This window comes from Miniopterus schreibersii (genome assembly GCF_964146895.1).
Source record: "Miniopterus schreibersii genome assembly, chromosome: 7".
Taxonomy (NCBI): domain Eukaryota; kingdom Metazoa; phylum Chordata; class Mammalia; order Chiroptera; family Miniopteridae; genus Miniopterus; species Miniopterus schreibersii.
In genome coordinates, this window is record NC_138108.1 from 68576065 (window position 1) to 68603202 (window position 27138).

The 27138-nt window shown below is 43.6% G+C and overlaps 1 protein-coding gene and 1 long non-coding RNA gene across 2 annotated transcripts in view; one reads left to right on the forward strand and one right to left on the reverse strand.

Moving 5' to 3' along the window:
* Positions 1–27138, reverse strand: part of LOC308559711 — a 172650-nt gene that overhangs the window by 42449 nt on the left and 103063 nt on the right. The gene's annotated exons all lie outside the window — the stretch shown is intronic.
* On the forward strand, positions 10157–13909 carry CXCR4 (C-X-C motif chemokine receptor 4). Its single transcript, XM_081142704.1, has 2 exons — positions 10157–10248; positions 12334–13909. Exons 1-2 carry the CDS (start codon positions 10234–10236, stop codon positions 13378–13380), a joined length of 1062 nt encoding a protein of 353 aa, XP_080998830.1. The 5' UTR covers positions 10157–10233; the 3' UTR covers positions 13381–13909.

Genomic DNA, 27138 nt, shown 5'->3' on the forward strand with positions numbered 1-27138 from the left:
ATAAAATGCTGTCAGACAGACCCTGGGCAGTGTGAGAGTGTGTTGCACATTTGCAGGGGAGAAGATCCAAGGAAACTTACTTAGATGGTGAGAGGCCCTCATGCCAACCTCCTTTGATGCCAGTGGCAGACACTATCATCTTATCTCCCCACCTCCACAGCAGGGCTGGGGTTTCAGGTTGAAACTTGGTCCCTGTGATTTATGAAACCATAAAGGGTAGAAATTTGCCTCCGTCCCTTCATCTAGATTTTACTAGAACATCATATCTCTATAATAATTAACTTTTAATTAATGTCATTTCAGTTTACCCAGCAGCCTTTGGATTATTTTGTATGGTCTTCATATCGACCCTGCAAGGTGAACAGTTAATAAGGTTCCCTGAGAGCTGTCTGGCGCTTCAGCGTCTGCAAAGCTCCCTGTTTTACACCCATCTCATTTGGTGTCCACTCACGTTTCCATGACTCCCTAACGCCAAGTCACACTCAGGGAGACTTAACCACTCCGGCCTCCGGGACACAGCTGCTGCTTCACTGTCCATGTCCTCGCATATCTGGTTCTCTGGGCGGAATTCACTTTAGCTCTTCACCACATGGGCATACCTGGATTCTGTGGCTGCCTCAGCTTCTGTGGAAATTCTGGAAGGGGACAGGACCAGAGAGATGAGGGGCCCCATGACACTGCCTCTGGCCAGAGAAGAAGCACAGCTACACATATACACACATCTGCCCCCTGCAACACAGAAAAAGGAGGGCTTGTGAGTGAAAACCCACTTCCCTTGTTTGCAGGAGAAAAGAGGAGAGTTTTTTATACTTAAAGTGGGACAGTAGGGGCAGGGCGGGGGAGGGGGAGGACTCATAGGACTCTTTGTTTTGGTTTATTTTTCAAATTCCTGATTCCTGTGGATGCCTCACGGGGCCCCATTTTCAACTCTTCTGCTGAATTCATTCAAGACAGCGCACTCTGTTCCCGGGGACACAAAGGTGTGGGGCCAGAGACTGCAGACCGCAGGTCAGAAGAGCAGAGCATTCTAAGTGGTTCTGTCTGATTCAGGGCGGGAGGAAAGCACAGATTTTTCAAGGAAAAAAATAAAGTGTACAGTTTGAAAAACTACACCTGATCATGTATTTTTTTCAGCTTTGGAAAACCACCTAGTTTTCACATTACAAACTACAGAAAGTAAAGTTCAACAAAAATCCCTTGGCTAGTGGACAATGGGCCGAAAAAAGATACTCATGCTTTCGAGGAAGATCTCTAGAGATTTCTCATGGGACCTATCAATTATGTTTTGATGTTTAGCATAAAAAGGTAGAGATGACCTTTGGCCACCAGGTCCCAGGGAGCCACTCTGGTGACCCTCAGCACCTGAACTCAAACAGAAGCCTGGGTAAAAATTCATGGCAATGCCCTAGGGAGCCTTTCCCTTTCTAGAATTGAGGCTGAGGCACAGGGCAGGCATATGACATAGAAGAGAGGGAGGAGCTGCTGGGACATCATATAACTAAGAACGTGGGTTTCTGGAGTGGTTGATTATGGGGTGAGTGTTGGGAGGGGGGAGGTTGGGTGTTGGAGAAGGGTCTTTGATTGAAGGAGGGAGGGTGGTTCTTTTCTTACTCTGGCAAATTTCTAATTTATGACAAAAACCTTAGCACACCCCTTATGGGGTGGCATGAAATGTACTCAGAAAAAAATCTCCCTCAAAAAAAGGTAACTAGCCTCCAGAACCTTAACCCACAGTGAAAATTTACTTGGCAGAGACTCCTACTCGGTCTTGAGGAACTGAATTTAAATCAGTTTGGGGAGAAGCTTGAAGATAGAACTGAATGCACTCCCATTTATCATCAGAGACAGCCTAGCCAGTGTGACTCAGTGGTTGAGGGTCCACCCATGTGCCAAGAGGTAGCTGGTTCAGTTCCCAGTCAGGGCACATGCCCCGGTTGTGGGCTCGATCCCCAGTTGGGGGCGTGCAGGAGGCAGCCAACCAGTGTTTCTATCTCTCTCCCCCTCTCCCTTCCTCTCCCTCTAAAATCAATAAAAGCATATTTTTTTAAAAAAAAGATAAAGTTCTCAGCAATCTGGACATGCAAATGGACACCTGTGTGTGGAAAGGATTCATCTAAGTTGCTCCGAGTTGTTCAAAGTGTTGCCTTGGAGGTCATTCTCCTCTACCCACCAAAAGCAGTAAACCATCCACACAGGAGCCAGCTTCTGAACCATTAAGGGGCAACGGGGCAGGCTCAGAACGCTTGACGCCTGCTCCCTCGAAGGGGCTGCCCTACCTCGGCTCCCAAAGACAAGCAGGCCGCAGAGGGTGGCACTCAGCAAACTGGACCTGAGCAAAACAGCCCTGGAGATGATGCCACAACATATTAACCACAGGGATACTCTAGTGGGAAAACAAAGAGGAAAGCCTGAAGCACATCGCCTTAGTATTTTTAAGTGACTCTGAAAACAGTCTTGTTTCCTTTGTTTAAAAAGAAACCACTCCAGCCCTGGCCCATGTGACTCAGTTGGTTGAGTGTCGTCCCATGCACCGAAAGGTTGCTAGTTGGATTACCGGTCAGGGCACATACCCAGGTTGTGGGTTCAGTCCCCGGTAGGAGTTCCTAAGGGAGGCAGCTGATCAATGTTTCTCTTTCACATCGATGTTTCTCTCTCTCCCTCTTCCTCCCTCTCTCTCTAAAATCAATAAAAATATGTTAAAAAATAGAAACCACTCTAACACAGAGCCATCCCCAATTTACAGGGATTCCAGGAAATTCCTTGAGCTTTTGGTTGGAAGGCGTTGGAGGGATGGCTAGATAATAAAACAGTGTTTTCTCCAGGCACCCATCAGCACCTGCTAAAAAAGATGTATTTAGGCATGGTTTTCAGATAATTTTTTAAGTATTCATTTTAAACTGGTTCTCCCTGATGTAATACCAAGCAAAGATGGGGTTAATCTTCCTCTTTAATAGCCTGCATCCACATTTTATTGCTGCTTTTCCACAATTTCTCTCCACAGCAAGTACATCTGAAAGGTTTGGGAGGCCTTAAAAAGTCCAGCACTAAATCTTTTGAATCACTTAATCCCCAAATCTTCCATGTTTGGAGATAATTTTTTTTTTTTTTTTTTATGAAAAGAAATCCTAACCTGGCTTGATTCTGCTGTCAAACTTGCTAATGGAACAAAGAGGCCTCTCATTAGACTTATCCCTGTGGCTGCAGAAATAAGCATCTCAGGAAGGGCAGGTTTTGCTTTAGCCTCAAGATGGTTTTGGCTGCTGCTCTCGTTGGCTTCCTCTCTTGGCATCTTATCCAGCTAAGCTGTAGCTAAGTTAGACCCAGTGGATAGAAAATAGGGGAGGCATGTGCCTAGGGAAAAGGGCTGTCTGGCGATGAGGTCTGCCCTGCAATGAATGGGCTCCCTTTCTGTGTAACAGTCTGCCCATCCCTGGGAGTGTTCAGAGATGGGACCACCTTGTGTGGTTGTAGAAGGCAACTCCTTGGAATAGAGACCAAATGGGTTCAAAGATCCCTTCCAGCCCTGAATCTGAGTCTCTGTAACTACAGAAGGGGGCTTTCAAGACACATATGAGACACTTTATTACTTTTCTTTCCTTCCTCCATCACATATGTCTTTCCTCTGCCCCACAATTAGAACATTTCACACTTGATCCAAGGCCCCATATCCTGTTACCTCACTTTTGTGGGTAACGGTGGAGAAAGCCATTTGCCTGTTAATCAAAGCCTTCCACTGACAAGAAAGACATTTCAGCAGCTGAGATATGTGCGAGCTTATATTAATAATAGGTAATGTTTATTAAGCGCTTACTATGTGCCCCACACTACACTAAAGACTTCATGCACTATCCTATTTAATCCTTCCAACAATCCGCAAAGTGAAATGCTACTGTTGTCTGGATATTATAGCTAAAAACAAACAAACAACATTTTTTAAAAAACAGACTTAGAAATATGCTTGCCCAGGATCTAGATTGGTAATTGTGTTCTGATAAACTGGCTCTCAGTATATAAATAAGCTCTGATCTATGGCATTTGCAGATTTCCATGGTGTAAATTTTCCCACCGTGGTGAATTTTAAGCTATCAATGTGATGCCCCTGAATGTGGAGTTGGAAGCGATGTGCACAGACAGCTCTCCAGAGCCTGTAGGAGCTGGCTCTGAAGCCCCATGCTCCGACCCGCTCAGCTGCACCGCTCAGCTGGAGGTCCTCCTTCCTGCTGCAGGTCTTCCTGTTTAAAGAGAAGAGGGAGGAATGTTCCTCTTCCTGAAGGATGTTGTCCTACAATAGCTGAAAGAAATAACAGCCCCGCACTCATGCATGGAAGTAGCCAAGAGGTCCTGAGTTGAGGGGAGATAACAGAGCCACGGGGAGGTTGAGTTGTCTTGAGGGTTCCGAATACTGTATTAACCTGAGTACAACTGGGAGCCACAAGGGGGGATCAACTCAGGAAATCCAAGCTGATTAATTTCATTCTTGGAGTCATGGATAAATTACGGTGCTGAAGCCACCCCGAAAGTATTCTGAGGCCAGTTCTGGCTATTTCCATTGCTGCCTTTGTGTATATCTGTTCCATCCTTCCAAGTCGCCCAACCCCCCAATCTTTCTTTCAGTTCTTAGTGCCAACACCTTAGGCCAGTGTAAACTGGAAGCTTGTAGAATTTTGTTTGTTTCCTTGCTTGCTTGTTTTGAATCAACTTTATATTTGAGATATTTCTCATGAAATTATGAGGACTTTCAGCTTCTCTTTAAAAAACTGGAAGATCAGCCCTAGCCAGTTTTGCTCAGTGGTTAGAGTGTCAGCCCAAGGACTGAAGGATCTCGAGTTCGATTCCCAGTCATTGGCATGCACCTCAATTCCAGGCTCGACTTCCCACCCCAGTGTGAGCTTGTGTGGGAGGCAACCAATTGATATGTCTCCTTCACATCAATGTTTCTCTCTGTCTTTCCCCTCCCCTTCCACTCTCTCTGAAAAGCAATGGGAAAAATATCCTCTGGTGAGGATTTTTTTTAATTATTTTTTTAAATTGTAAAATCAGGCCCAAATTCTCACAAAGAACTACCAAAGGTAGTGACCACTCCTTTAGACAGGGTATGCATCCTCCATTTCTCCACAGTCTCCACCAATCCCTATTGCCTCGTTCATTTTACAATATCTTCAAGTTTTTAAAGCCTGTCATTTGTAGCTTAGACCTACAAGTAGCTCAAAGGGCAAAATCATGGCTTTGGATTTAAAAAATTGCTCATGATAGAACACTACTGCATGGATCACCCTACCTACCTACACACACACACACACACACACACACACACACACATAAATAATTGCCACTCTGCCCTTCTGCTAATATAAAACTCTTGGTAGAATGGTGTCAACAAAATCTCAAAGCCCATGGGTGATCAGACCACAGCATTTCTGGGAGCAATCTGACTCTGCCATGGGATGCATAGTTCTCTTTACAAAGCAGACTATCCACAGAGCTCTAGGCACTTCCTCCTGTTATATAGCTGCTTGAGGTCACTGCCAATAAATTACTAGTTTAAGGAAAACAATGACAAGCCTTTTCCATGGAGAACACAGTTTGCTCACTCAATTATTTCCTAAAGTCATGCCCTCTTTCCCAGCTTGACACCATAATTTCTAAAGCAACAACACTGAGTCTGTTTGTTGTTGTTCATCAGATCTGCAAAGCGACACCACACCTACCACATGAGCACAGCAAATTTTGGGAGTTGTGCATCCTCTTGGCAGTGGAATTAATCAAGTAATGATAAATGCATTGTTAATTAAGTGGCTGCTTTGTTAAAACGACATACCAGGTGACTCTAAATTGGCTATATGTGTTTACCAGTCTAGCTTTTCTCTCTATAGGAAATTTTGTTGACTGCTACACTGATCACTAATAATCTCATTTAAGTTCAAGATATGGCTAATTTAGGATAAATTCAAGAGATGATGATTTGGGTACACAGAAAAACAGTAATGATTTTCCAAAATAGATATATAGCTGCAAAATGGAAGGCTTAGGCTTATTTTCCAGTCATTTTCATTTGTTGGTGTTGGAGATAGGAGTTGAGGAAGGAGGAGTGGGCTGGGTACCACAGGTGGGGCACCATTTCTCCCACCTAACACCAGCTTGGGATTAGTTGACATTCAATAGCATTGTCTCTTTGAAATTTGTGACCCTTTGCTAAAATTACATGACCCTTGGGAAATAGCTTCTTATTTTTATCACTTGGTAATACATTAAGTTTGTGCCTTTGAGTGTCCCCTATTGCCATTAAGGAAGGTTTTTTCCCCCATTTCAGAAACAAAACTAGATATTTTTCTTTTAAGAGACAGAGGAGTGGGAAGAGAGACTTGGTACATTCAGAAGGCCTTTAATGACACTGCCTCCTGCCATCTACCATTGGGAGGAAGTCTGTCCCTTTTTCTCAACTGGCTTCAAGCTTATTTAGGGACAGAGTACAGCTTTCTCTCATACACAAACACATACACACATGCACACATGTTCACACACAAATCAACCAGCTGCACAGTGAGCAACAGGAGGTGGCAGATTGCTTGCCACTGTGTCACTGAATTTGGAAGCATCCCCTCCACACTATGGCCAAGGCTAGTTATTCCCTGGGCTAATGCCAGCATGAGAACCTGGGGACCCTGCCAAAGCCTTGACAGCCCCTAAACCTACCTCTGTTGCCAAAGCCACACAGGAAAGTCATTAATTCCTTAAACAAAGGTTCAGTAGAGGATTAGAGAGCCTATTATTTGTTCATCAGTGGGCTAGCTGCATATTGGATATCTGAGCATCCACTTTAAGGAATCTATATTTGAGGAAGGGGAGGAAAGACATACACTTATTTTTTATATGTTTTTATTGATTTTTAGAGAGAGGAAGTGAGAGGGAGGGAGAGAGAGAGAAACATCTATGTGAGAGATAGACATCGACTGGCTGCCTCCTGCACGCCCCCTACTGGGGATCTAGCCCACAACATGGGCTTGAGCCCAGACCAGGAATGGAACCGGGCTACACTCATTTTTTAAAAAATTAATAACATCACCAGAGGTGCCACTCACAGCAGCATGTAAGAAAATGCCAAATGACCTTTCAGAAGAGGGGCTTTCAGAGGGTGAATCACAGCGGTTAGACAAAGAAGACAGATCCTCACTGTGTGACCAGCCACGTTCCTCACCCTCTCTGGACCTCAGTTTCCTTACCCATGGAGTAGAGGTGGTAGAGGTGGTACAGGTTTTGCAGAGTTGTTAAGGGTGACATCGGCTACACATTACACTCAATAAATGCTTGAGTTTTGCTTTGTTTTGTTTTTAAGAATATCACAGAGTATTTGAGAAAGAAGGTTAGGTAGGATTGGCCCAGAGGAAAATAAAGGAAGACTATTCCTTATAAAGAGGAAAAGAGAACTACTATGGAAAATGTCATCATTATCTAGTGAATACTTTAGAAAGTAGAAAGTTATGCAAAGGGAGGCATTCTATTTTCATTTTAACTTATTTATTGACATTTTCTGAACATGAAAATGTTTCATGTCTACTATAGAAAATTTAGAAAGCACAGAAAAATGCAAGGAAGAAAGTAAACACCAAATATAATTCTGAACCAAATGGAAGCTTCTATAAACATTTTGGTGTTCTTTCCAATCTTTTCCTCGCACACATTTTAACATAATAGATCACACTATATACACAGAAAGAATCTGGATTCTGCTTTTTGCACCTGTTTCATAAGCACTTCCCCATGTCATTAAAAATTCTTCACAAATATCATTTGCAGTGGTGACATGGAATTCCACATAGGTGTACCAAAATCTTCTCAGCTAGTCCACTGATGGGACATTTAGGGCTGTTTGGACATTTCACTATTATAAATAATGCTTCCATGAATACTTTTGTGGCATAAATTCAATTTCCTCAGGATAAATTTCTATAGGTGGAAATACTGTTCTAAGTTTTCTGCTGAATACAAAGTACTTTCCAGGGAGAATGTCAAACCCACATTCCCACTAGCCACGGGGGGGGGGGGGGGGGGGGGGGGGGGGAGGGACAGCTGGTCTTATCAAATCTCTTTCAAGTTTTTTTACCTAATTTGATAGTCACCAAATAGCATCTCATTGTTCTTTTAATTATCTGCTTCCTTTTAAAGGAAGCTAAAGGTCCCTGGCCGGTGTGACTCAGTTGGTTGGGTGCCCTCCCCAGCCCGAAAATGTTGCCGGTTGGATTGGGGGTCAGGGTGCACACAGGAGCGCACAGGGGCGCACAGCAGCCTGCGGGAGGCAGCCAATGGATGTTTTGCTCTCACATCGTTGTTTCTGTCTCTGAAAAAAATCAATTTTTAAAAAACTTTTAAATGAAAAAATAAAATTAAATTAAAAGATCTAAAGGAATCTTCTGATAAAGGAAGGAGCTTTATTTTGTCTACAATCAAATGTTTATTGTGCAGCTCGTTTTACTCTGGATTCATCCGCTCCCCCCTCTCGGGTGCGCTTGGAAGACTCAGTCTTCGAGGTTTCAGCCACAGCGAAGAGAAGCGGTTGGGGTACGAGGCAGTCAACATGCTGGGTCAAAACTTGGATTCTGCCACCACAAGCTTCATGAAAAGCAAGTCACGGAACCTGCCTGAAATTCTGGCCCTTCAACAGATATGACGCCTGTCCTACCTAGTTTATGAAAATGTTAAAATCCTAACGTTTTATTAGTGATTTAATACAAATAAAAGTGCTTTTTAAGGTTTTAAAAAATTCTACATAATGTAATACTATGATTGATCTTTAGGTCATTATTGTGTCCTAAATTGGCAGTTTCTGAGAATCCCACCTCCTGAGCCCAGTTATCAGCTTTCAGTAAAGGAGGGCCTTCAGCCACAACAAACACTTTTAAAGAGGGGGCCCAGACAAAGAGGAAGATTATGGTCTGTAGAGAAAAGGTTCCCGGTCCCGGACCACCTCTGGAACGCCTCCGCACGGAAAGTTTCATCTGGAAGAAAACGGGGGGGGGGGGGGGGGCGCGCGTTTAGGGTCCAACCTGGGCCAGTCCTCTTCTCAGGACCGTCCCGTGGTGAGGGGTCTAGGGTCCGAATCGCAGCGCAATCGCCGCTCGCTGGGTACCGCTTATCCCGCGGTCCCCGCCGTCACTCCTGAGGTCACAGCTCCGGCGGTCGCACTCTCTCGGCCCCGCCCCACCCGGGCTCGGCGCGCGCGCGAGCGTGGCGCGGCTGGGAAGCTCTGTCTAGGTCCCACTGTAAACCCCAGCCCGTCTCGGACTGCTCCGAACGCCCATCCCCAACCCCCACTCCACCCTGCCCAGCTCCTCCACCCGATTTCCACGCTTGTCCTCCGCACGGAGTCGTGGGAGAAGCTGGACGCCGAGTCTGAGGACCTGGGTTGCAGCCTGGCCAGGAATCCCGGTCCAGCTCAGAGCCCGCTTCCTGTTTCCTCCGCACGGGGGCCTTGTGATCTGTTGCAAAAAGTACTATTTCTCTTTCAAAAGTATATACGTATCAGTCTCCCTCCAAAATTATGCCAAATCATCCTTCCTACTGACAGTGTTTCCTGACTGTCCACACCTGACCCTGGTGCTGTTGCTGTGAGCGTGGATGTGTAGTTATACACAGTTGTACTCTGAAAAAGGGGCCTGTGCTCATGTTATTTTCCGAATGGGCTGCATCTGCTGTAAGAGTTGGGAATGGAGTCAGATGCTGGACCCACTACCAGCATTGCCGTCTGCTGGTTGGGTGACTGTGGCAAGTCACTTCTCTGGGTCTCAGCGTCTCCATTTGTAACATTCCGGGTCTGGAATTTCATCCACGGGACAGACTTGACGGGGGCCCGCGCTTCCCATCTCTCTCCGGGCGCATCCTGCCTTCCCAAGGTGGAGAATGCCCCCGGGATGCCCTCCCGAACTGGAGACTCACGAGGTGACAGTGCGCAAACAGCAGCAGATCAGGGGCTTCCAACGCTTACCCCCACGAGGCCTCCCGAATTTGTACCCCTCCCTTGCCCCCACCCGGGCTTAGCTACCCCTCTTCCCCCACCCCTACCCCTCCCGCCTAGTCTCCGGCCCCGCCCGCCCGCCCACTAACGAAGCGCATGCGCCTCCCGCCAAGCTTGTGTTTATAAAGTCCAGCCTCGACCAGCAACTTCAGTCTGTTGGCTGCGGCGGCAGATCGCAAGGTGGTCTCAAGAACTTGGGTTGTCCTGTAGAGCAAGTGGTTACCATGGACGGGTTCCACGTAAGTCCAATTTCAGCCTGCTTTTTCTTAAATGTACGAACGTATGAACTTAGAGCGCAACCGCCCTCGGAGCGGGCAGAAGCATCCAGGACTTTGGAGGTGCGGGTGTCCTGGGGAAGGGGCATGGAAAGGAGTTTTGTGCGCGTGGCTCCCTGGGGATAAGGGATAGGACTGCAATGTTTTCCTGTGTTAGCGCAGGCGAAAAGGTTGGAACGACTGTTTTGGTGGCTGCATGTGTCTCCCCTTGAGCCCTGCGGCGCGCGCTGGGCTTGCACGCTGTTTGCAAACATGACATTCAGCGCACAAGTGCAGAGAAGGCGTGCGCAGCACTGTCCCAGACTCGGCGGGTCTCTTCCTCGGGGGAGCGGGGTTTCTTTGGTGCGAATTACCTGAGATCTGAATTTAGAGGTGGAGGGCAGCGCCGCGGAGCTGAGTTCCCAGAGGGAGACCGCGCCTCCGGTTAACTTCGGGCAAAGGCGCCTGAGAACCACTTTTAACGTTGGGTCGTGTACACTAAACTGCGCGGCCCGCGGAGCTGTGCCAGGACCCAGGCAGAGTGAGTGCAGGGAGAGAAAGGCGGGCGGGCCCCCGTGCCGCTCGCCTCGGGGGTCTGAGTGTTGGCCGCAGCCGAAGGGGGCCGGGAGCAGTCCGCGCGCCTTGGGATTGAGGGAGAGACCTCGAGAGCGTCCGAAGCCCCGCGAGCGGGCCCTGGGTTTCGGGAGTGTGGGATAGTGCAGAGGTCGAAGGAGTATATACGTATCAACAGTCTCTGCGCAACAGCACCCCATCCGGAGGTGTGCGCGACCGCGACCGCGACCGGAGGGTGGAGCGAGGGTCTGGAAAGGCACCTGGGCTGCGGGCAGCCTTGGGGCAGACGGGCAGGTGCAAGTGGGAAGACCGTTTGGCTCTCACTGAGCCCAGTTGCGCCGTTTAACCGTCGGTGGTTTCCTGGAGGCTTTTGAAAAACCCCTTACTAAGGGAGGCTTTTCGTTTCCCCCAGCGGCGCGCAATTCAAAGGCGCCTGCGGCGGAGCCGCCCAACACACCAACCCCCCCCCCCCCCGCCCGGGCGGACCCAGCCTGGCGCGCGGCGGGTGGAACCCCCGGAGCCGCTGCCCGCAGGCGGCGAGCGAGGGGTGGTGGGCAGCCGCGGGCAGTCGGAGCTGGGCCACCCGGCCCCCGGCGCGCGCTCCGCCTCAAGGGGTCCAGCTGCGGACCTCCGACCCCATTAACTGGATCAGGCAGTGGTGGGGTGGAAAGTGACCCGGGAGAGTGAGGAAATGAAACTCGGGGCTAGAACCTCGGGTGCAGTCCCCGTGACCTTCCCCTCCCAGGAAAATGCTGCGCTCCGGAGCCCCCCAAACACGCCACGTGATTAGTGAGGGTATGGCTAAAAGGGCGTGCCCCTAAGAGCTTCAGCTGGGGAGACGAGACGGGGCGTACTCATTTCTGACACCCCACCCTTTGCTTTAAGGTTGCATTCTCCTTCCCTAGTACATGTCGCTTGAAGGACACAACGGTTTGTGTTTAGACACGCGACAAACGTGGGGAAAACAAAGTTTTGTGCTTTCGAATCAAAGAACCTTTGGGGTCTCCTACCAGCACCCACCACGCTCTTTCCTCCCCCCTTCCCTGTCCTGGGGAATCTTCCCGCAGAAAGTTAACCTTAGCTCCTCAGAACCCACCCTGCCGGAGCGGTCTGTTTTGTTTTGGTTTTTCCCTCCCAAGGTTTTTTCTAACCTTCAGTGGGCGGAGCAAGAGAGTTCGCAAAGCTGCGGCTTTGAAACCTTCTGAATCTGAATCTCCGCGCCCTTTTGTTCTAGACCAAGAATTTTGTAATTGGCTCTTCTAAGGAGGACTATAAAGAAATGACTGGGAAGGTTGGGAGGAGGGCTGTAGGGCTCTAGAATAATTCTCTTGTGCTTCAGATTGCCCGGTACTTTAGTAGGAGCAGAATGTCCTGAAGAATACTGGGCTGAGTTGGGTCTTACAATTGCTTTCTTAAAATACCAGAAATATTTTTTTGAACTTGGGGAATGCCTGCTGAACTTGAAAGTGAATGTCTATTCCCTTTCCTCTTTTGCAGATATACCCGTTAGATAACTACACAGAGGACGACATGGGCTCAGGAGACTATGACTCCATAAAGGAACCCTGCTACCGAGAAGAAAACACCCATTTCAATCGCATCTTTCTGCCCACGATCTACTCCATCATCTTCTTGACTGGCATAGTGGGCAATGGATTGGTCATCCTCGTCATGGGCTACCAGAAGAAACTGAGAAGCATGACAGACAAGTACAGACTGCACCTGTCCGTGGCAGACCTCCTCTTTGTCCTCACACTGCCCTTCTGGGCAGTTGACGCCGTGGCAAGCTGGTACTTTGGGAAGTTCCTGTGCAAGGCTTTCCATGTCATCTACACAGTCAACCTCTACAGCAGCGTCCTCATCCTGGCCTTCATCAGTCTGGACCGGTACCTGGCCATCGTCCACGCCACCAACAGTCAGAAGCCAAGGAAGCTGTTGGCTGAAAAGGTGGTGTATGCCGGCGTCTGGTTACCTGCTCTCCTGTTAGCCATTCCCGACTTCATCTTTGCCAACGTTAGGGTTGGGGAAGACAGGTATTTTTGTGACCGCTTCTACCCCAATGACTTGTGGCTGGTGGTGTTCCAGTTCCAGCATATCATGGTTGGCCTCATCCTGCCGGGGATCGTCATCCTGTCCTGCTACTGCATTATCATCTCCAAGCTGTCCCACTCCAAGGGCTACCAGAAGCGCAAGGCCCTCAAGACCACAGTTATCCTCATCTTGACATTCTTTGCCTGCTGGCTACCCTACTACATTGGGCTCAGCATCGACTCCTTCATCCTCTTAGAGATCATCAAGCAAGGGTGTGAGTTTGAGAACACCGTGCACAAGTGGATTTCCATCACCGAGGCCCTAGCCTTTTTCCACTGTTGCCTGAATCCCATCCTCTATGCCTTCCTCGGAGCCAAATTTAAAACCTCTGCCCAGCATGCACTCACCTCTGTGAGCAGAGGGTCCAGCCTCAAGATCCTCTCCAAGGGAAAGCGGGGTGGACATTCTTCTGTTTCAACTGAGTCCGAGTCTTCAAGTTTTCACTCCAGCTAACACTGATATAAAAGACTTGTACATGAAAGGACTTTTTTTTAAGTTACACATTTTTTTCAGATATAAAAGACTGACCAGTACTGTACAGTTTTTATTGACTGTTGGATTTTTTTTTCCTGTGTTTAGTTTTTGTGAGGTTTAATTGACTTATTTATATAAATATTTTTTTGTTTCATGTTGATGAGTGTCTAGGCAGGACCTGTGGCCAAGATCTTAGTTGCTATATGTCTGATTGTAGGACGGTAGAAAAAGGAACTGAACATTCCAGGATGTGCAGTGAGTCACTTAAGCTAGAAATGATCCTCAGCTGTTTGTGTATAAATAATCTCTCCATTCCAGTGGAACATTTTCTTTCCCTGTTCTGAAATTGTTTGGTTACACTATGTGATTTTTGCTGTAGAAGATGGCACTTAGAACCAAAACCTGAAGTAGAAATGCTGGTTTTTCATTTTTCAGGAGTGGGTTGATTTCAGCACATACAATGTACAGTCTTGTATTAAGTTGTTAATAAAAGTACATGAAAAACTTACTTAGTGTCATGTTCTGATTTTTGTTGACATTCCTTTAACTGGCAGAAGTCAAAAATAACAATAAGAGATACCTTTATGAGATGCCAGGTCCTCTCCTAGGTATATTAGTTATAATCCTGGTCACAACTCTTACCATAGCCTCTGGTTCTATTATATTATTACTTGCATTTATAGAGCAGGAAACCAAAGCACAGAGAGCCGAAGTGACTTAGCCAAAGGCATTTGGTAAGTAGCACAGCCAATTTCAAACCAGGTAAGAGAGCATCAAAATCAGAAGCTTTAACCCCTTTTAATGCATAGAATTTTAGCAATGTCCAGCCAGTACCTATTCCTACGAAAGATAATCTTTCTGGAGGATATATAAGTGGAAAGAAGAAAAGGTTTGTATGCAAACACCATGTTAGATTTTACTACTACTGTTCCTTGTGGAGTCCAGGTCTGTGCCAGGCGAGGCATGGTATACTTACTGTATACTCTCCTCACCCAATCCTCTCAATGTAAATAGCATCACTCCCTTTTCAGACAAGGAAACCTGAGGTTCAGAGACTGTCCATAACTTGCACTTTTCAAGGGGACATACCAAGAGCTAATTTCATGTATCATCCCAGCCCTTGCTCTTAACCATCACCCACTCTTGTTGCCCAGAACACCTGGTCATAAGTCAACTGAACTGTTATTGAAAATGAAGCCAAAAGTGAATGTTTTCTTCTTAAAATTAACCAAGCAAAAAATACCGCTCTTACAATATCTTCTATGCAAACAACACAATCTATTGTAACACCTAGCACCTCAAGGGTTCAACCAAGCAGATAAAAGTTAAACATGCTTTCAGAGCTCAGAAAAAAAGTTGAAGCAAGCTCCCCATTGCTCATGTTTTGCACAAGATTTTGGAGTCTTATGTAACATCACCCATAGCTATTTACACTATCATTGTGCAAGGCCCAAGCTGTTGAGCAAATTCCAGCCCCAGTCCCCACTTAAAGAGAATTTCTAAACTATAGTAGCCTATAGTGAGTATACCTATCTTACTTGGAATACAAACAGGGCACCTCAAGCATGCACTCACAGATAGTAACCAGGATATAATTAAGGCAATATTTGGTCTACTTTTTGTAATTGTTTCTGGCACAGAAAATCCATTTTGGAGGAAAAATTGCAATGTCTTATCTTTCAGAGGCAAATCACATTTGTCGAAGGCACATTATAGATCCTGTGAAGGGAAATAACTTAATTACTTAAAGTAGAATCCAATTTGGCTGTACATTTTTGCTGCAGTCTATGGATCTGGGATAGTTCAGAGTGGTATTCCTAGTCCACTTGAGAACGTAATTAGATTTTAGATAGGAAATTATCTTGAGGTTTCTTGGTTTTCCCTGGGAAGCCTAATGGGATCACCCTTCATTTAAGCGTAGTTTTTCATGCACTCTTTCAAAGGCTTAGGCTTAAAGCCATGACCATTATAAAAGCCTTCACTTGAACTTTCTCTATAAATATTTATTCTTGAGGAAACAATAGGAGAAATCCTTGGAAGGAATTTTTTCTTTCACATCTTGGCTTGAAACCTCCTCAACCCGGATTCCTCTGCTTTGCCCTGGAGTTACAACAAAAGGAACCAAGCCGAAACAAAATTCCCAGTGTCACCAGTCTTAATGGATATTTCACTCTCCCTTGGAACAAAGGTGGGCTATCTTTTTCAAAAGGAGAAAAAGCCTTGGTTCTCTCTCTGCCCTGAAAACACCTCCCTCCCGCCAATCATTCTCTGCCCCGACCCTGCCATGTTCCAAGCAGCTCCAAAGCGGTCCCTGTGTCGTGGTTTGTCCTGCAGGGCTGGGAAACCCAGTCTGCTGGCCAGCCCTTGCATGAAGTAGCTGATTGTTCCCATTCCTCTTCCCTTATGAATGGGACCCTTGAAGGTCAGTAGTGTACATCCAGTTGTATAATGGAAGCTAAAATATTTAAATTGTATGCATGCTGCCAACAGTGGCATAAATGTGGCATTTGAGTTAAAACATTAACCCTGTAACTGGAGAGGAAAGTAAATGTTTTTATCTTGCAAAGCCTTTGTTTTCCTAAAATTCCAGTTGGCAATTCACATCCCCCTGCTGCGAGATTCAGCCTCCTTTTGTGGTTATGCCTATATTAAAATAATAATTCTTGGGTGTTCCTTTTAAGAGGACAACCTACAGGCTTTCTTTTAATAATTCAACTAAGGGTGAGTTTCTCTTAGCTTATTGTCAGATAGTAAATAAGGCTCCACAGACAGAACTGAGTTGTCATTTTTCCCATGTATTACTCAGGAGGGGCAGGGACCACTGGAGACAAAATTCACATTACCTTAAAAAATAATCTAAGCATCCCCAACATTTGGGAATGTGGCATTGCAGCCTGCCATCGCAGGGATTTGTCTAGCCCGCTTTAAGGAGGCTTCCATTTGGCTGCCAGTCATCCTGGAGAGATCCATAAGTTAGCCAGAGGAATGAGCTTCCCATGAGCACAACCGAAGAAGGATGGCGAAGCCTGAAGGGCCTATAAAGTAGTTGAAACGAAATCCTTTCAAAGCAGTGCTTCTCAACTGGGGGATAGCTTTGCTCCCCGGGGACCACTTGGTAACATCTGGAAACATTCTAGGTTATTACTGGGGAAGGGAGAGACGGGGGTAGGTGAGGTGCTACTGGCATCTAGTGAGTAGGGGCCAGGGAGGCTGCAAAAAAATCCTACACAATATACAGGACAGGGCTCCACAATTATCCAGCCCAACGCGTCAATAGTGTTCATGGCTGAGATCGCATTTTCAAGGTAAAGGCCATGGAGTGATGATAATTATCAAGGTAAGGTAATAAGATACACCCAACCAGTATAATTCCATGGAATTATTATTGGACGGAGTTCCAGCCTCCCGTGAGCCCCCTTTACTCCTCCGCATTCAGTGCATTCTCACTCCCGCCGGCTGGGCGCGCAGGTCCCTTCCACCCCTATGTCAACGTGACTTCGTCACAATGAACATGGCTTTCCGTTTGTTTCCTTCTCTCCTGCCACGCAAAGGAGACATCCACGAAGGCAGATAAACGGCTGAGGGTGACTGCTGAGGGTTCTCTAGCTCCCACCCCAAATCTGTCTCTCCAAAGCCCACGACGTTTACTCATTTAAAGCTCACCACAGCCTGTGACTCGATTTGGAACACTTCCCATTTTTCTCCTTTTATTTGAAAAATAAACAAGGAGTGAGGAGGTACCGACCCGTTGTTCCATTGTCTGCAACTGACTTGGATTAATTTAAATCAACCCTGTTAAGTTCAGCAATTAAAATGCTCTAAAATCTTTTGAAAATCCTCCTTTCAACGGAAATGCAAACTGCTTACAGCCTGAGTTAATAGATCCACAACGTTAAGAAGCTACATAAGGGGAAAGACTTTCAAAATCAAACAAATAAACGTGCTCAACCAGACCAGACCAGGTGCTAGGTGTTTATCTGGCAGAGCAGGTCCACGATTAAAGTGATTTACATATTACAGTTCAATTAACTAGAACCCAACTCATCAACACTCTTAATTAAAGGGAATTACTTCCTCATATTTGACTTAGAAGAAAAGTAATATTTTTTGAGAGCCCACTAAATCCCAGGCACATTCAAACATACGATCCTCACAAGAGCCCCATCAGTCAATTTCACTGTCTCCATTTTCAGACCAGGACACAGTCAAAAAAGTTGAACTACAAATAAAGGGGGTATACAATTTCCATTATGCATGCTGTAAAGGGCATTAAAACAGAACCACCAAGTTCTGAGGCATGTCCTCAAGTTCTTAATACACAGGGGTGGGGGGAAAGTAGGTTAATAATACAGTAATAATAATAATTAATAATACAATAAATAATAATACAAGAATAAACTGTGTTTCATGTACTTACAACTGTAAACCTACTTTTGCCCACTGCTGTATTCAATTAAAACTTTGCTGTCTTTTCTAGGCAGGGTCCTATATGATAACAAAAACCGTTACCTTGAGGGCTTCCTACATGCCAAGGCATTTTATTTAATCTTCCAAGAGCTCTATACAGTAGGTATTATTTGTCTGCTTTACAGATAGAGAAACTGAGGCAAAATTTATCCAATGTTACATATTTAATGAGTGGTAAAGCCTGAATTTGAGTCTGACACCAGAGTTTGCCTTTGCAAGCACTACAGTAACTTTATTCTTTCCTATGATACCAGCCACAATAATAGCCATGGGGTCAGAAAGATTCTCCATGCTCCTCAAGGTTCAGTACTGGGTAGTCGCCTGACTGTACTTTTTAAAGTGACAAAGCAGACACTGACATTTCAAAAAGATCTTCAATATTAGTCATTAAAATAAAATGTGTTTAGTGTCTGGCACATACTAGGAGCTCGATAAGTGTCAAGCACGCAACCCCATAGATTCCCATTCCTGAGAACACACCGTGCTCTAAGCATTCTGATTAACGTTTGCTTATGACTTGACTTTCTTCCTTCATTCTTTCAGACATTCTTTTCTTGAACCATTTCTTGAACACCCTAGGACAGGCAGGTATGGACACTGTTCACGGTATAGGGGAAGATGTAGTCCTTTGGTGTTCTAGAAAATGCTGGGAAGTTAGCTAAAGGACTCTCAGACTTTCCAACTTCCTTATATTTAAAAAATTAAAGTTTCCAGCAGCCTACCCAAATTTTCCTGTTATTTAATACCCTTCAGTCTTGCTTCCACTGATTCGCCATTTAGGGGAGAGCAGATCCCCACCTTACAGGGTGGGTAAGAGGCTCCCAAGCCTGGTCTTCCTATTTCACCAGCTCAAGGAAAGCTGTCTGCTTATGAGGATAAGAGTAGAAATTCTGCCAAACCACTGGATATGGGAAAGAGCCCTAAAGGCAGTTTCTTGGCCTTTTGTCCATAGGAGACAATTTGTTAGGCCCCTGGGATTGAAGGAGGAAATCAAGACAATCTTTGGGGCTCCTTCCTCTGGCAAGCCTGCTCAGCCTCTATCTGGCCAAAGTGAGCTTTTCCATCCTCAACTCTTAGCAACAGAGTCTGCAGCATGTACACCGGCACAGATGAAAGTCTTTGGAAAAGTTACAAGCAGCTCTTGTGTGTCATTGTCGTTATTCTTTTTTCATTTTAAAATAAATTTTATTCCCCAACTAGTTTAATGTCTTAAATACAGAGACCTTTGCTGTCTAACATAGTTAACTTGTAGATTTGGTTTGATGAAAAAGTAATCAGATTCCATAGGATGGTACCAATGTTGGCTAAAATCATATAAGGTTAGCCCAGTTGGTCAGAACCTAATGTTTTTAAAGCCAGGATCAAGGGGGAGTTCCACTGGGACCGTGTTTAAAATAATGTCCTGTATGGATATAAGCTCTAAGAATGCAAGGGCAATGTCTACCTTATGAATAGCTGTATTTCCAGTGTCTAAAACAGGCGGCCAAAGCTTTTTCTGTAAAGAACCAGGTAGTGAATGTTTTAGGCTCAGTGGGTCATACAGTTTCTCTCACAACTGCTCAACTCTGCTGTTGTAGCTGGAAAGCACCCAGAGACAATACATAAATGAATGAGCACGGCTGTGCTCTAATAAAACTTTACTTGTAGACACTGAAATTTGAATCTCATATAATTTTCATGTATCACAAAATATTATTTTTCTTTTCATATTTACAACCATTACATAAAAATGTTAAGATCGTTCTTTGCTCCCGTGCCATGAAACACAGGTGGCCAGTCAAATCTGACTTGCAGGCTTCAGTTTGCTGACCCCTGAAATTCAATAAACATGGGAATAAGTGAAACTCTAAGTATAGGAGAGTTTACTCTTTAAGCTTAAGGCATCAAGAACCCCAGTGAACCAGTGACCTTCACTTATTTGCAGAAACATGACACCTGCCCCTTATAAAAGCACTTTACCATTCACAAAATGAGGCAAGACCTTAATGTGGGTCTGCGTGTTGGTCTGGGCCACACTGGTTGGCAAGATTCCGCTGCTTTACTGGGTCTATTATTTTGGGAAGAATGGTCTGGGATAAGAGAGTTGCCTTTTTATCTACCATTGTGCCCTGTTGTTCTCATCTTCCGGAGTGTGGGTGACGGTGGCATCCCTGCAGCTAGAAATGCGACAGCTCTCTCATAGAAGTTGCTGAGGCGCAAGGACTAATCTTCCTCAGGCGTGAGCAACGACCAGCTTTGTTCCTCCAAAGTGATTATCACCAGTCACAACTTTTGGCAGCGACTCCCCAGACAGTCAGTAAATAGGACAAAAGAAAAAGCCATAATCCAAGGCGATGAATGGTGTTTTACAGCCACAAGCTGAGCCACAAAAGCCCAAGAAAAATCAATGGTGCAGAAGTGGTTTTTGGACCTCACCCCAGCTTTGGGAGGAATGAGAATTCGGCCCTTCCCTTTCAGACTTCAGGTGCCTCATGGGAAAGTCAGAATTAATCTCCAAGGAGCTGCCACTGTTATGTCTCTTACCAAAAATGCCCCCGAGTGAACTTCACCGCCTTATAGGGCCTTCTTCCCAAGGCTTCTAGCCCAACTTCTGTCTTTGATGAGAAGACGCGAGAGGAAGCTGAAGAAAATGTCAGGTGCTGTCTGTTTTGGTTTTGTTTTTGTTTGTTTGTTTGTCTTTTTGTTTTATCTTCACCCAAGGATATTTTTGCCAGTGCTTTTCAGAGAGAGTGGAAGGGGGAGAGAAAGAGAGAGAGAGAGAGAGATAGAAACAAGTGAGTTTTCTGTTGTTTCTGTATCACAGTGCAAAAATGACTACTCAGTCACCGTGGTCCAGAGTAAAGGGAGACAAATTAAAGGGGCTAAAGGAGCCCTGAAAACAGTTGCTGGTTGAGCCAGATCCTAACAGTATGGAGTAGAAAAGAAGAGAGACGTGGGAGAAATAATAAATAAAATGGGAAAGAACACCAAGTGCCAATACATAAAAGAGGAAACAAAACTGATAAACAAAAATATGAGGAAATGTTCAACCTCACTGGCAACCAAATAATCACAAATCAAAACAACAACACTCTGCTTCTCACTTATCAAACTAGCAAGCATTTTCCAAGTACCAATGTCCTGAGTGCGAGGAGGCAGCGAGCCGGGCACGGCTGAGCACGGCCGCAGGAGAAAGATGCGCAGACCCTCCAAAGCCCCTGCCAGATGCCCGGGAAGCTCTGACACTCATTCCTTTGCACACAGAGAGACCACTGCTGGACATTTAACCTCAGGAAACAATCGTAAATGTTAAAAATGTTTTGTGCACGAAGTTTTGCATTTAGAATAACAAAAGAGAGGAAGTTGCCTAAATATCAGGCAGCAAAATGGATTAAGGAAACTACGGTGAATCAACAGAGTGGAATGGCATCTAGCTCCTTAAATGATGCTGACAAAGGCCACTGGAAAATGTTTATGATGTGTGAAATGAAACAAGCGGGTTACAGACTTGTGCATGCTATCTGATTACAAATATTTTTTAAAGTAGATGTACATAGAAAAGATAAATTGAAATGTTTTCAGCAGTAGTTAAGTCATAGGCTTTTTTTAAAGCTTTTATTTCTTTTGATTTCTCTGAATTTTCCAAATATACTATAATGAAAAATGGAAAGATAATTGGCTTATTTTAAAAGATGCAGAGCAGAGAGAAAAAAGTATATAAGCTCCTTCTAGGCTATAAACCCTCCAAGATAGGAACTGCGTCTTTTCCTTCCCTTTTTGTTTTAAAATCAGCTCAGAGCCCAAGTGGGTGCTAAATAAATGATTGCTGAACTGAGCTAGGCATTTGTAGCGTTAAATTAATTAAACCAGGAGGCCATTAGACAGAGGTGGCTCTAATGCCCTGGCAGTTAACATAAGCAAACCAAAATCTAAGCCTGTAAATGCTTCAAGGCTATCAAATCAAAATGCTAAGGACAACTAATCACAAGTAGCCAACTAGGCTTGATGGTATAGGCGATCAAATAATTTCCTTTCTCTGCTTCTGTACCCTTTCTACGTAAGCCCTTCCCCTGGCTCCAGTCAAGGAGTGTTCCTAACCACTTCCGCTTTGGTGCTGCCTGATTCTAATTGATTTTTGCTCAAATAAACTCTTAAATTTTTTAATATGCCTGTTTGTCTTTTAACAGTTCAATATTTTTAAAAATCAGACATATATAGGTTGTCCCAAAAGAATGTATATAGATACTTTAAATAATTATAAAGGCAGTGTTTATTAAAATACATTTCATTTTCAAAATTGACTACCAGCTGTTAAAGTATATATACATTTTGGGGGGACATCCTGTATATAACCCTCAAGGTATTTAGAATCTAGTAGTAGAATTTACTACTCACAGAAATCTTAACATTATATTCCAGGTAGAGCCTTTGATACAGTCCAGTGTTTCAGAACTGCAGGTCATAATCTCAAGGAAGTGTTCTAGAGAATTCTACAAGTACAGGAGAATGGATTTCAGGGCTGTGTGCCTGACTGAGCTTATGGTGAATGAAGTGTTTCAAATCAACACATAGTCATGGCACCGACCTTCCGAGGCTGGCCCAGTAGGGCACTAGGAGAGGTGATAGGGATCTGGGGTCCCTGAAAAGACTTCTCCCAGACAGGTCAAATCTTTCAAAATCCACAGGAAAGTAAACATACTATAAAACTCTAAAGGAAATCTCTGGAAGGGTTAGGCATTCATATATGACGGCAATCGTGTGAGGGCTGAAGTAGGAACAATGTATAAGTGGTCAACCCTAAATACTCCATTTTTGTATTGTATTAGAAAGGAAATGTCATGTTGGGGAAGAACTTCCTTCATTCTAATAAGTCCCCAAAATATAGCAGCACACAACAATGGTGGTATAGCATGTCATATAATGTGGGTTTCTGAGTTAGGAAATGCCAACAGAGAAAGACCAGTGTGGAGAGAGTACCACAAGTCCATTACTTTTATTACTTGAGATAGGCTCAGGAATCAGACAACAGGAACTAGATAGAAAAAAATTAACATTTCTCCTGTGGTTAAAATGAAATTAATATTTTAACAAGTAATAATTTAATAATTGTATTATTCTTCTGGGAAACAAATGGTCCTACTATGAACATAAATTCTCTTCAAAAATGTTTTAATGATAAATATATTGTTTGATTTTATTTTAGTATTTAAATCCACATGATAAGGAAATCTCTGTTGGTAGTTTCAAGCATGTGGTCACTTATGAATTGTAACTTGTTTCTTTTTTATGATGCATGATTTACTTGGTCGAGCACTACAGGTCCAGGAATAACAAGGAATTTTGGTCTTATACTTCATTGTCTGCTTTTAGATATGCTTATATTACTCTTTGGCTATAAATTAGACATTTGAGGAAGATCATTAATTCTTTGCCTTATTCCATATAATTTTTTACTTTTCATATTGTTTTATTTCTATTTCCATTAGCATCCATCACAAGTTAAAACACTATAATCCAAAGAGTTGCTTATTGTCACAGTTTTATGGCCCTGTGTTATGGGCTAACTTGAGCCCCCCAAAAATTCATAAGTTGAAGCTCTAACTCTCAGTACCTCAGAATATAACTGTATTTGGAGATGGGGTCATTTAAGAGGTGGTCCCTAATTCAATAAAACTGGTATCCTCATAAGAAGAGAAAATTAGGACACAGACATGCACAGAGGGAAGACCACATGAAAACACAGGGAGAGCCCGGCCGGGCGTGGCTCAGCGGTTGACCGTCGACCTGGGATCCAGGAGATCGGGGTTCAATTCCAGGTCAGGGCACATGCCCGGGTTGCGGGCTCGATCAATGACTCTCTCATCATTGACGTTTCTAGCTCTCTTTCTCCTTCTCCTTTCCTCTCTCTGAAATCAATAAAGATATATTTGAAAGAAAGAAGAAAGAAGAAAGAAAGAAAGAAAAGAAAGAAAGAAAGAAAGAAAGAAAGAAAGAAAGAAAGAAAGAAAGAAAGAAAGAAAGAAAGAAAGAAAGAAAGAAAGAAGGAAAACACAGGGAGAAGACAGACATTTACAAGCCAAGAAGAGAGAGCTCAGAAAAAATCAAAACTACTGACACCATGATCTCAGACTTCCAGCCTCCAGAACTGTGAGAAAAGAAATTTCTGTTGTTTAAGCCCTAGTCTGTGGTACTTTAGTATGGCAGCCTTACCAAAATAATACAGCCTCTATCTAAAATTCTATTGTAGCCTATCTTTTCTTGCCTCTTCTATTTAATAGTAACAGAAAAAAGTGGTTCTCAAAATATATGCAGTGTCCCCCAAAAATGTATACACACACTTTGAATAATTATAAAGGCAGTGTTTATTAAAATACATTTCATTTTCAAAATTGAGCTATTAGCTATTAAAATATGTATACATTTTTAGGGGGAACACCCTGTATATTCAATCATTCAACAAATATTCATTGATCACCTATTGTGTGTAAGTGCTGGGATATGACAGTAACAAACAAAACCTCAGATTTTAAGGAGCTTATAAACTAATAAAGGATTTCTTCTGGAATTTTTCACATCAGAAATAAATTACAAATTTCTCTACTAAAAAATCTTCAGAGAGAATGAGCTAGAGAAGGAAAATTGAAACAACAAAATAAATATAATCCTAATAATTTCATTTTATATCATTATATTACTAGAAGCCCTGTGCATCAGTTGGGTGTTGAGAGAGTGAGGAGTGCTAGAGGTCTATCTGAGGGTATAGCTCATGGAAGATCAAAGGGAAATGATGGGAATGGGAAGAGAAAGGCTTCACACTGTGATCTTAGGAAAGAAGCAGGATTGAGAACAGAGAGCCTCAGACCACAGTGTAGGTCCAACAAAGTCTTGGCCAACCCAACTGAAGTTCCCGAGGAAAAGGTAACTGCTAGAGAAGTCCCACATTGGGCAGAAATGGCCAGGCCCTGGTACCCTGGCTCCATCATTGGTGGAGGGCTGCCTGGGAAGAGCCAGCATAGTGGCCTCTGCTAGAAAGCTGGGGGAGGACCTGAAGGCGCTGACACAAAGAGACTGACAGCTAATTTGGTACAAGGCAAGTTCTTTGTTAAAGAAAGTTCTGAGCAGCACCTCCATGACTGTTGCAACCCTCAAAAAGTAACTAGGAAACTGGTTCTCTAGAGAGGTTTTTTAAAGTCAGTACAAGCTATTTCTTTACTTTTAAAACATAGGAATGTCTCACAGCAAGTGCTTTGATAGCCAAAATTGAGGTCTTTAAGGAAATGCATTTTTAACACCTGATATAACTTTAACTTGCTGAGTATTTATCCAGTGGAAAGAAGATTTAAAGGTAGGGTTTTTTTTTAAAGTAAAATAGTTAACGTTTATTTAATGAACTAGGCGACTATCATGACACATGTGGCAAATGGAAGTGAGGAAAATTTTTTTCTTTTTTTTTAATTTTATTTTTCAATTACAATTTACATTCACTATCATTTTGTATTAGTTTCAGGTGTACAGCATAGTAGTCAGACAGTCATACACTTCACAAGGTGTTCCCCAATATTTCAAGTACCCACCTGGCACCATACATAGTTATTACAATATTATTGACTATATTCCCTATGCTGTGACTATTTCATAACTACCAATCTGTACTTTTCAATCCCTTCACCTTTTTTACCCAGTCCCTCAAAACCCTCCCCTCTGTCTATCCTCTTCAACTATGTCTATTTCAATTTTGTCTCTTTATTTTGTTCTTTAGATTTCACAAATAAGTAAAATCATATGGTATTTGTCTTTCTCTGACTGACTTATTTCATTTATCATAATACCCTCTAGGTCCATCCATGCTGTTGCAAATGGTAAGATTTCATTTTTTTATGACTAAGTAATATTCCATTGTATATATTACCACAGCTTTTTTTATCCATTTATCTATTGGTGGGCACTTGGGTTGATTCCATAAGATTTAAATTTTAAAGTTTAATTAAAATGTAATATGCCTTTGTAGGCAAAAGAAGTCTTTGCATAAATTAATTAATTTTTAAAAGTACTTTTAAATATATTAAGATTTGGAGTCTAAAGAAGTCAAAAATTTGTAATTATGGCTTTCATTCATTCATTCATTCATTCATTCATTCATTCGTTCGTTCGTTCGTTCGTTCATTCCATTACCAGATGCTGTGCTAGGGACTACAAAATAGAAGTGACTTAATTCTTTCAGGTTTACCTGGCAAAGTTTTATTTTTCTACTGTCACTTCAAACCCAGTATGTCCAAAACAAAAAAGCGTCCTCTATTAACTAGATCTGTGTCCAGACCACCATTTCCCATTGCCACATCACCCTGTCTCATCTTTTGCTTGTGAAACCTGGGCACCACCTGTTTCCAGCCCTTCATCCCTGCGTCCAGTCTGTTGCTCGGTGACCTTGGCAGGGCAGCATTACACCCAGATCTCCTGGCTCCTTCCACCACGTTCTGCGGCCCCACTCCAGGGACAGGGCCACACTCAAGTCTCTGTCCAGAAAAACTGTAGTTTATAGGAACAAAGACCATTGGATTTTGTTTCCCCATTGTATTTCACAAGGTTTAAACTTTTTCTCTTACATGAAGGTTTCCCATACTATGCTAGTTGCCTTCTCCCCATGTTCTCAATTCCAGTAACAGCCCGTACTGTGCAATTTACTTCTGGATCACTATCTTGTTCTTTAACTTACTGCAATTTCCTGATCAACAAAGTGAGAGATTTAGATAAGATTTTTAACAAAACCAATCTTCAAACTAAATTTTATGTGAACATCAGCATGTAAAACCAGTGGAAAGGAAATAAAGCTATAATTGTTCTGATTAAACAAGTGGTAGCAGACCTGGAAAAGCTTTCTTATGACCCCTACTTTCTAGCTACCCCTGAGGCACCTCATTTGAAGGGTATAGAAGATTAGCTTGAGAATCACTAGTCCTGAATGCCTTTAAGGTCTCTTCCAGCCCTAAAATTTTATGGTTCATCATTTCTTAAACATCACTTGGTCTTAACCCTTTCCTCTTGATTCTCACTGCAACACAGTTCAGGCCTTGTTAACCTTCTTCTTGGAATATTGCCAGTTGGCTTTTTTATGCCTCTAGGGTACTGGGTTGAACAGTGTCTTCCAAAAACTCATGCCCACCTAGAGCCTCACAATGTGACTTTATTTGGAAATAGGTTTTTTTATATGTGCAATTAGTTAAGATGAAGTCATATTGGAAGAGATTAGTCCATAAATCCAATATGACTTCTGTCCTCATAGAAGAGACACAG